The sequence below is a fragment of the Penicillium paradoxum genome (assembly GCF_028828445.1).
Source record: "Penicillium paradoxum strain IBT 22861 chromosome Unknown utg000005l_segment0_segment0, whole genome shotgun sequence".
In the NCBI taxonomy this organism is placed as follows: domain Eukaryota; kingdom Fungi; phylum Ascomycota; class Eurotiomycetes; order Eurotiales; family Aspergillaceae; genus Penicillium; species Penicillium paradoxum.
The window spans coordinates 1,381,705-1,393,113 of NW_026643183.1; the positions used below are offsets into that span (position 1 = coordinate 1,381,705).

The 11,409-nt window shown below is 51.0% G+C and overlaps 4 protein-coding genes across 4 annotated transcripts; 2 read left to right on the forward strand and 2 right to left on the reverse strand.

The window, feature by feature from the left end:
- Positions 1 to 707: 707 nt before the first annotated feature.
- On the forward strand, positions 708 to 1,940 carry N7457_005545 (putative pectin methylesterase; the record flags this gene model as incomplete). The annotated part of the gene is made up of 2 exons (XM_057176589.1): positions 708 to 1,322; positions 1,377 to 1,940. 2 exons carry the CDS (start codon positions 708 to 710, stop codon positions 1,938 to 1,940), a joined length of 1,179 nt encoding a protein of 392 aa, XP_057030891.1.
- Positions 1,941 to 2,000: 60 nt separating this feature from the next.
- N7457_005546 (isopenicillin N synthase family dioxygenase) lies at positions 2,001 to 3,182 on the reverse strand (the record flags this gene model as incomplete). Its single annotated transcript, XM_057176590.1, has 4 exons — positions 2,001 to 2,419; positions 2,477 to 2,851; positions 2,910 to 3,095; positions 3,146 to 3,182. The coding sequence occupies 4 exons, from the start codon at positions 3,180 to 3,182 to the stop codon at positions 2,001 to 2,003; spliced, it is 1,017 nt and encodes a 338-aa protein (XP_057030892.1).
- A 590-nt stretch (positions 3,183 to 3,772) lies between these two features.
- N7457_005547 (uncharacterized protein) lies at positions 3,773 to 8,828 on the reverse strand (the record flags this gene model as incomplete). Its single annotated transcript, XM_057176591.1, has 4 exons — positions 3,773 to 4,786; positions 4,836 to 6,242; positions 6,498 to 8,721; positions 8,785 to 8,828. The coding sequence occupies 4 exons, from the start codon at positions 8,826 to 8,828 to the stop codon at positions 3,773 to 3,775; spliced, it is 4,689 nt and encodes a 1,562-aa protein (XP_057030893.1).
- Positions 8,829 to 9,607: 779 nt separating this feature from the next.
- Positions 9,608 to 10,812, forward strand: N7457_005548 (t-SNARE syntaxin; the record flags this gene model as incomplete). Its single annotated transcript, XM_057176592.1, has 4 exons — positions 9,608 to 9,866; positions 9,919 to 10,100; positions 10,154 to 10,723; positions 10,780 to 10,812. 4 exons carry the CDS (start codon positions 9,608 to 9,610, stop codon positions 10,810 to 10,812), a joined length of 1,044 nt encoding a protein of 347 aa, XP_057030894.1.
- Between the last annotated feature and the right edge of the window lie 597 nt (positions 10,813 to 11,409).

Here is an 11,409-nt window from a genome sequence, read left to right on the forward strand (position 1 = left end):
CCGAGGTCTAATTTTTCTTACTTCCCTGCGATCTATCAAACTGGTGTGCCACCTACTTGAACATGCATACCGTGGAAGTTCAAAAGCCCGTACGTCGAGCTTTTGCTTCCGTTTTACCGTATTATAGACTTTGTGTGTTTCATTTACCCCTTGACTGTTGTTTGCTCTTGAGTTGCTAGGGTCAAGTTTTTCTTTCTCTACGTGTATGTATGTCGTTAATAGTGGCACCAAGTCAATCTAAGGGATTCTAATCATTTTTCTTCCTTGTAAATTCTTCAAATTCTTCTCCTTTTTAAAACTTTCAGAGCATTCCAGCCTTCTATTTCAAATTCTCTTCCTGGCTCCTCATCCCTGCTGCATATACCCCTGGCGTTTTTGTCTCAGTCTCAACCCTCACCGGTGGAAGCCAGATTTTCCGTGGCTGTCTGTTATTCCGGATTATGGTCTTTTGCGGGGAGACAAGCTTTCATGCAAGCCTCCATTCCTCCGTCGAGTACGCAGTATACAGAGATGACCGGGGTGTACTTGCTTCGTCCCCCCGGCCCTCTCATCTACGAAGTCTTTACTGGTGCACAATGAACTTGCTATTTCTCCGTCTGGTACCACAGGGGACCCGGGCTTGTATAGAACCAATTCCTCTAGTCCTATAAAAACAAGGATCATGTTCATTCACAAGAGCCTATCCCAATCCACGAGAGTAAACAACCATGCCCCCATACTTCCTCCTCTTAAGCCTCCTCTTCCACGCCATAGGCGCCAACGCCAAACCCATCCAACTTGCTTCTAGACAAAAATGCCAATCCTCAGGAACCCATTGTCCTCCCGGAACAATCATCGTCAGCGCCTCTGACCAACGCGCCGACTTCCCGACTATTCAAGACGCCATAAACTCCCTCCCAGACGACCCAAGCCCGCAAACAATCCTCATCCTAGCAGGCACCTACACCGAGCAAGTCAACATAACCCGCTCCGGCCCAATCACTCTCCTCGGCCAAACGACCTCGCCCAAAGACGCCACCCGCAATCGCGTGCGCATCACCTGGGCCGCCGCCAATCAAGACAACACCGGCCAAAGCCTCGACAACGTCTACTCCAGCGTCCTGGTCGTAGCCCCCACGCTCGAATCAAGTCTCACGGGCTCTGGGCCAACAGGCCATGCCGTGCCGGCCGATACGCGCTTCGGAAATGGGGATTTCCGCGCATACAACATCGATTTCGATAATACCTGGGCGGAGTACGCTGATGGACCCGCGCACGCATTGAGTTTCAGTCGCGCTAACGGGGGCTTCTATTACTGCGGATTCTATTCGTATCAGGATACAGTATGTATCATTCTCGTTTTTCGAATGGACTCGTACCGTACTGACCCCCGACAGGTCTATGTAGGCAAGCTCGCCAATGCATACTTCCATGCTAGCATCATTGCCGGCCAGACGGACTTCGTTTATGGATTTGGCACCGCCTGGATCCAATCCAGCGCGCTGCAGCTGCGGGGTTGTGGTGGTGGTATTACTGCTTGGAAAGGTACTGATACTACCTTTGCAAATAGGTATGGCGTGTACGTCGTTGACTCGACGGTTCGTGCGGCGAATGCTTCTGTTGCGCTGGATATCGTGGGTGCGTGTGCGCTTGGCAGGCCGTGGAATAGCCAGCATCGGTCTATCTTTGCGCGGTGCTATGAAGATGGGAGTATTGATCCTAGTGGGTATGTGGATTGGGTTGTTTCGGGTGTTTCGCGGTTTGAAGAGGGTGTTACCCTTATGGCGGAGTATCGGTCGTATGGGCCTGGGTTTAACGCCACAGGCAGGGTCGGGGGTGTGACTACTGTTCTGGAGCGAGAGACGTGGGAGATGTACAATCATCCGCAGAAGGTGTTTCAGGATTCGGATGGTCAGTTTGGGAATACGAAGTGGATTGATTGGGAGACTGTGAGAGGATGATACTCTAGAATCAGTTGTGATATGCTTGTAACACTCAGCACACGTTGCCCTCACCACATCCTATACATCTCTACCCGGCTCATGACGCATCTCCCCAATAGCCTTCTCCTCCGAAGTCCCATAAGTGTCCGCATACCGACCCGTCATCCATTCATGGACTGTCACCGGGGGGTATCTCGCACCCACCTCCGCATCCTCACAACCAGGGAGACACCGAATCGTATAATCCGGATTCCCAGAGAAGAAGAACGGAACACTGAACCTCTCCTTCCCACTCGTATTAATCACACGATGCAGATTCGACAAATACCGATCATTCGTCCAGCGCATCATCATATTCCCCAGATTCACAACATAGGCACCACGAACAGGCGTCACGTCCACCCACTCAGACGAGAGATTATTCCACACCTGCAGTCCGCCAGTATCATCCTGCAGGAGCATAGTAATAGCGCCAAAGTCCGTATGCGCCCCGATTCCTATATTCATTTAGCCCACACCCAGATAGCGTCATTCCAATGAGGAATATGCCTCACCTCTCTCCAGATCCGACGCATCAGCCTCCTGCAGCGGATGATGAAGCAATCGCAGAATCGTAACCGGATGATCGTAGAAATCACCGAAGACGGTCTCCTGCAGACCAAGCGTATGCGCTAGGACTTGCATAATCGCCACCGCGAGCTCGATCATGGCGTCGTGGTACTCGTCCACGACTTGCCGGAAGGCCTCTGGTTCTGCGAGTTCAGAGGGATACTTATTCGGGCCTTGGCCGAAGCGTCGCTTGGCGACGTAGACATCGTCCAGTGGGAGGTCTTTGCCGAGATAGAAGCCTTCCTTTAGATCGCCTTTGGTGCGTTTTTCGAAGTTTTGGGAGCGGAGGCGCTCGTAGCCTCGGTTGAAGCCGTCGATAGCTTTTGGGTTGGGTTAGTTGTGGATCTGGGTATGTAGGTCTGGGGTTGGTGTGCATACATAGATCATATTTCTGTTTTGTTTCTAAGGGGAGGTTGAAGAATTCGGTTGATTGGTGGAGAATGGCGGTTTGGAGGCTGGTTGGGATGGGGTGGTTGATTAGTTGGAAGAAGCCGAATTGTGAACATGCCTGGCGGATTTGATCGATGAGGGCTTCTTTGGCGGTTGGGTTGGTGCTGTAGAAGGCTGGGGAGGTGGTTAGGTAGCTTGTAGAGGAGGGCTACAGGGGCACTTACGAGCGAAATCGATGATGGGGGGTTCTTCGCAGTTCATCTCGGTGCTATTCAAACTTCCGTACACTGGAAGAGGTTTGATATGTGATTTCCATCCGACGTTGTATACACTCTCTATCGTCTTAAATGCGGGGATTCGGGCATCGCCGTTATCTGCACGATGTAGCCATTCACAGTGCAGATTGTACCCTCCGAACCTCCGAAAATCTGTCCTATTAGAGTCCACCTTTCTTATATCCAGTTGCTTGATTGCTTTGCCCCCAATGTTCTAGCGATAAGAGGTCTTGATGAGGCTGCTGGGAAACCAGGACTCAAGAGGCGTCTCCTCAGTCTAGAGGAGTGTATGGTGTGCAGGATAGCGCAGTATAGAAACAGTATCCGGCCCACTCTTTAGCAGTAAGAAACACAGTCTAGAAATAGCATAAGACCACGGAGGGCATGAGATACGGAATGAAATGTATGATACAAGACAAAAGATAGTAAATCATTGAGACAGGGATTTCCCTGTACGTGTAGAAGAGAAGTGGATAAAAAAAAGGCATATTGGTAAACATGAATGAAAAGACTCAAAAAGAAGAATCCATGCGAACGGGCTATTGGGTATCAAGAGGTGCTTTAATCAAACATCCGCTAATAGCAGATCGGCGTCCACTCCTGTCCTGGATAGGATGTGGGGGACATGATAATCTCCTCGCTGGAGTTGTCCGCGGTGATGGCAAGTTCCGCCGGCCGGGGCGGGTCGTGGACGACACAGGCCTTAGATTCACTGCGGTGAGGATGCGAGGACACCACCGAGCTATTGGAGTCGGCAATGGCATTTGTATGGTTCTCAGAAGATGAGGTAGCCGAGGCCGGTGACGCTGGCGTTCGAGATCCGACGTTGGGCTGGGGAGAGAGACTTTGTTGAGATTTGCTACCTGGCACCTCGTATCGGTCTTGAGCATAATCGTGCTCATTCTTTTGAGTATCGGTTGGCTCCCCGGGTAGCTCGTGTCGGAGGTGTTCTCCAAGAACGCGATCGTTGAGTTCTTCATGCTCCTCCTGTTCTTGATTCTCGCTCAGCGTACCTAGTTGCGGATCTTGAAGTTCGGTTTGCTTGGTTTCTTGCTTATGCTGCTCATCTTCCCGTAACTGATGTATCTGTTGATCTTGTAATTCCTGTAGTGGTGATAGTGGCTGTGGAACTCGATTCTCGTGTACTGACATAGGAGATGGTGTTCGAGAATGACCTGGGAGAGGCAGACTGAGTGCACCACCGTAATGGGACCCAGTGGGTGTTTCATTCATAGATGGGGACCTAAATTGCGAGTAAAACCGACCTCCCATCGCCATGTGATTGAAGGACGAACTAGGCGGATGTGATATGCTAGCATGTTGAGGGATATGAGCCGATGAACTCCTTGTATAGCTCGGTGTCAGTGATGGAGGTGCAGTTGGCTCTGGAAGCCTAATTGGCCAAGGCTGTTGTTCAAACGGATGGTCAAGGGCTGGTAGTTCAACTTGTGCAGCGGTAATGGCTTTCGTACTATTTCCATCTGTTGCTGGGGGTGTTGCCAGCGTCCTGTTCAGCGGTTCTGAGGTAGGCCTCGTGTGGTCGGGCGAGTTGTTCTCGCGATCCTGAGAGTCTTGCCGGCCAAATAGTATCTGTTTAGGTCAGAATGAGTGGCAAGAAGAGATTATAGAATCGACATACACTAAACCTGCTGAACGACCGTTTCCGCTGCCTTGCAGGTGCTTCCTGAGATCCTTGCACTTGAACTTTGGAGAATAGATCCCCCACTGAGGCCCGTCGTTGTTTCCCAAAGTTCTTGATCTTTCTGATGGTAGACTTCTCGATTTGCGCTGGGGACTCGGATTCTGAAGCTTGCGATAGACCGTTAGCAGGCGTGACCGGGCGAGATCCCTTATTACTGCTGTGTTTGCTGAAGCTACCAAAGCTAAGCATACTGCTTCGGGTCCCTGGTACGTTTCTGACTTCGTTCCTCAAGGGACTATGCAAATTTGGAGCGGACGGAGGCAGCCCACTAATTGATCTCCTTTTTGACTCGAGAACCTCGGCAGAACTCGGGGATTCTGACGGATAGAAAGGCATGAAAGACTTTCTCTTCTGTTGGACAGATGGAAGAGAGCCACTGGAAGGGTCGGCACTCAGAGCATGGTTGTCATTCATCGGACGCTCAGCCTTGCTTTTGTGCTCGGTGTGCTCAATGTCAGATGCAACCTCGTTTATGGTCTCTTGTAAAGGAGAAGGGGGTTCCCTGTCCGCGTCATCATCAAATCCAAGTCCAGTTTGCTCGTCAGCTCCAAGTGTTGAGACCGAAGGCTGGCGGTTATGACCTTCATCGGGTGCAAGCCCATTATTATCTTTCGGGGGAGGCGAAGGAGGCTTGGTGCTTTCATCTAACACCGGGCGGATTGACGGAGTAATAATTTCCGGTATATTCTTGCTTGGCTGATGCCTTTGGCTGTTCAGTATCGGCAAAGGGACATCAAAAGGCTCATGACGAACGACGGGCAAACTCTTTTCTGCGACTAAAGATTTTCTCGCTGGCAGCTTCGAAGCAGGTTGATCGCCAGTCGTGTGTTCACCCGATTGTTCTGAGGACTCTGCGAATTGTCTTTTACCACCATTGACTTGACCAGGTCCATTCAGCTTCATGGGAGTACTTGCCGACCTCTGAGGACGAGGATCTGTAGGTGAGAGACCAAGCGCAGCTATCATTTCCTGCGCTAAATCTCCAGCTAATCCAGGGCTTCTGGCGACTTGGGTTTTAGGAGGTACAGCCGGAGGGGATGGCAACTCCTTCGGTTGTACACCAGTTTCACCAACCCGCTTGCGCGATAGGAAATCCCTCGAGCTGACTCCATTGATACGATTCTGGGGATTGTTTTCACGTGCGCCATCTAGACGGAGACTGGCCCCCGTAGGATCAGGGTCAGAACTTGCTTCAGCTCGCCCGGATTTGAATATAGGCAGGCTTCCCAAGTTGACCGAGTTCCGCATAGAAGAAGAGTTACCAGACATACCAGCGGCTCCTGATGGGATAGAGAACTGTATGCTGTGGCGAGGAGCACTAGAAGCACTCGGAGCTGATTGACCCTACAACGTTACCAACATCAGAACCGAAACAATCAAGGACGGGGAGTTAGGTTGTAGAGAAAGGGCGGATGCATCATTCGTATCGCATTCTAGAGCTCAATGCAAAAAAAAAGTGCTCGGAATTACATCGTGGTATCCAAAAAGTCAAGCAATGCACCGATATTAAAAAAGGGGGAGACATTCAGGCAATGGCCTCCACTAACCCAAGTGAATAACCCGCTCAGACGAAATAGAAAGAAAAATTCAGGCATCTACCTTGTCTCCACTAGCACGGAACTTGCTTCTGCCCTTGGCAAACAGCCCCTTGGCTGCTCCGCTCGCCTTGCCACTAAACGCTCCAGCAGTGTGAAGGAACTCCTTTCCTTTCTCTCCGACCTTCTCCCTGTTCATCACAGTGGCCAGATGGGTCGACGGTCGCCTCACATGACTGGCGCCGGCTGGAGTACCGTCATTCGAAGAACCGAGGTTCCCAAGAGATCCCAACTTGGGGAATCTGCTTCTGGTAGGTGATGATGGCACAGTGGGAGAAAGACTCTGGCTCTGCTGAACTACGCCAGCATGTTCGGGGTGCTCATGAACTACGAACTGCAGCCAATTATTCAGTCCAGTGTCAAGAGTAGCAAACTGATCGCGGGTATGTTCGAAAGACTTGATCCTCTGGTTGACAGACGTGATACCGAGGATATCACGGAAGCCCAGAAGTTGAGACTCATCGAGGGATATGGGTTCAACGTGAGGAGGGGCTTTAGGTTGCTTTGGCGAGACAGTACCTGGGCCCATGATTTGTTCCGGTGGTGTGTTATTTTCCGGAAGAGGTGGAACAATCGAGAGTCGAGGCTTTCGAACGGCATTCTGGGTGTCGGAACCTTCATTATCAGAAGTAATTGATTCAGGCAATGCCTCCGAAGGCAACGGGACAATCTCCTCAGTGATAGGCTCAGGCTCCTGCATAGATAATGATGCGTCCAAAGGAAGGGGCGATGCATAGCTGCCAGGCTTTTGAGGTGCTGGCTCTTCTTCGTCAGAGGACTCCCAAGAGAACCTTCTTTCTAACTTGGGCTTTTTTGGCTGATCAACGATGTTAGAAGAAGAGTCCCCAGTTAGACTAGGACTATTCGAATAAGGATCCTTGGGCGCCAAAGGATGCGGGCTGGACCAGTCTGGGTGGCTCTCCGAGACCAGAGCCTTAGGTTGTTCATTCGGACCAGGTCCGGTCTGACCATCCCAATATTTCTCAAACTGATGCGGGATGGACTCGGTGGGTGCCTGTGACTGGGGTTGATGACTCTGCTCCGGGTTCTCCGCAGGGGTGGCTTCACGGCTTAACGATCGAATGATTTCTTCCCTCAGACGGTCATTATCGGCATGCTGTGGCGACTCCTCGGGCCCCCTGATGGTAGGGATTTCGCCAGGGAAGCCGTCAGGGCCTAAAGTGCTTCCGAATTTGAGAGGGGCAGGCAGATCCTGCCCACTGCTCGAGTATGATTGCATCGATGAGTTCTGAGGAGAGATCCCTGCGTCAGGCGACTCTGGGAAGAGATTCTGAGGGGGAATGGAGGACAGTTCTGCGCAATCCGCTGGTGGGGTATCCTGGTCTGTAACTTGTGGTTTCCTTGACGGACTGTTGTCCGAATTTGGAAGGCTCAGGTCGCGACGATGCCCTGGGTTAAACATTGGCCCAGCAGTCGCACCTACCTTCGGACTCGACTCATTAGGTTCTTCGAAAATGGTGGGTGTTCTTTCATCAGTCATACTGCGACCACCCATGATAGGGCTGATCGTCGAAGTGCCGTCGCTATTCGACCGCGCAACACTGGTAGTGGTGGATTGCGGAGTTTCTGGAACGTCGAAAGCCTGATGAACTACCGATCTGAATCCTGCCGAGGGTTTGTGATGCAAAGAAGCATCCTGGGGAGCAGAGGTCTCCTTAGGGATGTTGGGGTCTGCACCATCCAAGAAGTCGGCTCCAAAGCTAGACATGCGCTCAACTTCCGGTAGACCCATGGAGGGGGTTTGTTGATCTGTCTGAGATGGGGTCCCAGCTCCGTCAGGCTTAAGATCTTTGGGATCTGCGATAGGAGACTGATGTGTTGCTTTTTCCTCGCGCATGCGTTTGTAGAGATCGGCTGGCCTCACAAAGGCAAGAGGCTTCTGATCTCCCCCACTAACACTCCGTCCCTTATTGACCGAAACCTGCTCATCGGCACCAAATGGAAGGGCAGACAAACGCCTCGAGACCAACTCGGAGGAACTGCCCGTATGATGGGTGGCATAGAAAGGCCGAGGTACGGCGGCAGGCTCCTCCTCTTCATCATCGTCATCATCGTCATCATCACCCCAGTCACCTCCATCGTAGGAATACTGTTTTGCTTCCACCCAGCGTTTCGTTTTGGAGCGATTCACGTTCGTTTGGAAGGAGATTGGAGTTCCGCTACTACCGGTGCCTGCGGAAAGCGGACTGCGAACATTTGACGAGGGGCTAAAGCAGGTCTCAGTATTTGTGCGACTGGATATGCGACTGGATATAAATGTGTTGCCTTACAAGTTCTGGGGTCCGCGCCCATGCGATTGCGCGGGGTCTGCCATCAGGAGAGCAGTGTCAGGGAAGTGAGGCGAGCTCGATTACCAGCATCGACTGCTGCCTAGCGATTTGCGATAACTCGGCAAGAAAGGTGTATGTTGGAAGCGATAATTAAGGACAGCAACTGTACTCGGTATTGTCCCCTTTCTAGCAAGGCTAACGAGGGGGAGGACGAAAGTGGCGATTTGGCCCAAGTTGGGCAAGGCGCCGATCAGATGGCTGGTCTAATGGAGGGAAACAAGATTAGGTATAAGTAATTTTGTACAAGAATGACGTGTTATCATAAAGGAAAAGAGCAAGACAGGAACATCAATGCGACTAACATTAGAATATCAAAGATGAAACGAGAGAACTGAAACAAGCTATTGCCCCTGACGAAAGGGAAAGGTGCGTCAGTTGAGCTATTCGCCGTCTAAATTTGGCTGGTGCGGGGCTTATGTAAGGGTTTCCGATTTAGTAACGTGGACCCAACGGGGGTCTGGGGGTTGCGTAGACGATTTGTTCTTCTCGATGTTCTCACTTTGCCTCTTAGTATACCACGTGTAGACCTTCGTTCTTGTTCCTGTCCTTGAGCCGATACTTTCGGAGCTGGGTACCTGCAACCGGACACGTCTTCACCTTGCCCCTTATCGATTGCCGATAGACCACACTCCAGTTCAAGTCCGAATTCAGCCCTCTCTGTTCAACGTGAATTGAAATAAGCCTCTTGAGATCGAACTTTCATTGGAGAATATAACTTTTGATCGCTCAGCCTCCCTTCACATCGCTCCTGCCGCAACGCAAAATGACTGGACCCTCGATACAAGATCGGACCAGCGAGTTCAGCGCTATCTTAGGCCAGGCCCAGAAGCGCTTAGGAACATCGAAAGTAGGCTCACAACGCCAGGCATTGTTGACCGATGCGCAAAGGCGCCAAGCCAATGCTTCGCCCACGGGAGCCACAGGGGAGGCGAAGGCGGCAAGATCGGAGTTCGCGCGACGAGCGCGAGATATCGGAAGGGGGATTACAGGCACAATGGCGAAATTGCAGCGACTGGCTGAATGTGAGTGTGTCGTCACAATGTTGAGAGTACCAATAATCTAACAGGCGAATAGTGGCGAAACGGAAAACGCTGTTCGATGACCGACCTGTCGAAATCTCCGAATTGACGTATGTGATCAAACAAGACCTGGCCGCCCTAAACCAGAGCATCGCATCGCTGCAGGCGCTCACCCATGCGCAACACCCCAAGTCGACTCGCTCAAGGACAGACCAGGAAGGAGAACACAATGACAATGTAAGTGAGACATGAAAGGACGGGAACGGATAGTTGCTGATTGCCCTTCTTAGGTTGTCGTTATGCTGCAGGGAAAGCTAGCCGATGTAGGTGCCAGCTTCAAAGAAGTTCTCGAGGTCCGCACGAAGAATATCCAAGCATCCCGAACACGCACCGAGAACTTTGTCTCCTCGGTCTCTTCCAAATCACACAATCTCGATGCACAGCGCTCAGACTCCCCCTTGTATAACCTATCGGGACGACGGACACCTCAGCCCGGATTTCAAGTCAATTCTTCTGACCTATTGACCCTCGAGCCCTCGAACCCTTCACCGCTAGGGCGTCCATCGTTCCAATCAGACCAACAGCTGATGGTCATGGAAGAGGGAGAATCAAGCAATACATATGTCCAAGCACGAGGTGAAGCCATCGAAGCCATCGAGCGCACCATCAGCGAACTGGGTGGCATCTTCGGTCAACTAGCGCAGATGGTCAGCGAACAGTCAGAAATGATTCAGCGCATAGACGCCAACACCGAAGATGTGGTCGATAACGTTGAGGGCGCACAGAGAGAACTAATGAAGTATTGGGGGCGCGTATCTGGGAATCGCTGGTTAATTGCCAAGATGTTTGGTATCCTGATGGTACGTTCACATATCATGGCCTTCTTGCGAGGATGGTTAACTAATGACCGCTTTAGATCTTCTTCCTTCTTTGGGTGTTGATTTCGTGATAGATTCGATATCCCCTCCCCCTTTTTTTTACTGTATTATAATACCTGGCCTGTGTGGTTTCGACAGATCATGGCCCTTCTGCATGTCCGCACACGCTGAGCATTTCAATTTCTTTTTACACTCTGGCTAGACTCTGGGATGTCGAAACCGTCACGCTCCTTATTCCCCCCCCCTTTTCTCTACTGCCTGGGACTGTGTCCTCAAGAGTTACCTGCGTAAATACATTTCATGTACTAATTGGATTCCACCCAAGATCATGGGATAACCATGAACGACCTCTATAAACTGTCTCGATATGTGACCTTCCTTCACATTAGGCTGAAGCTTTGTTCCATGATCCAGGCCTTGCTCTTTCTTAGAATTTGTGATGCAGCACGATTCGTGTTTGCTATATATGAGGAGTACATCAAAGAAGTGGGTTTCTCACCAGTGGGGATAAATTTCAAAGCCGCAGGCTGTGATTTCTGCTCAGCTATACTGGCTCAAGCAATGTGTCTGACTCTCCTACTTGGGGGCTTCTACCTACTACATATATAGGTAGATGTCTACATGTACGTTAAATTTTCTGATACACACCCCAAGCGCCCGTTCCGTTC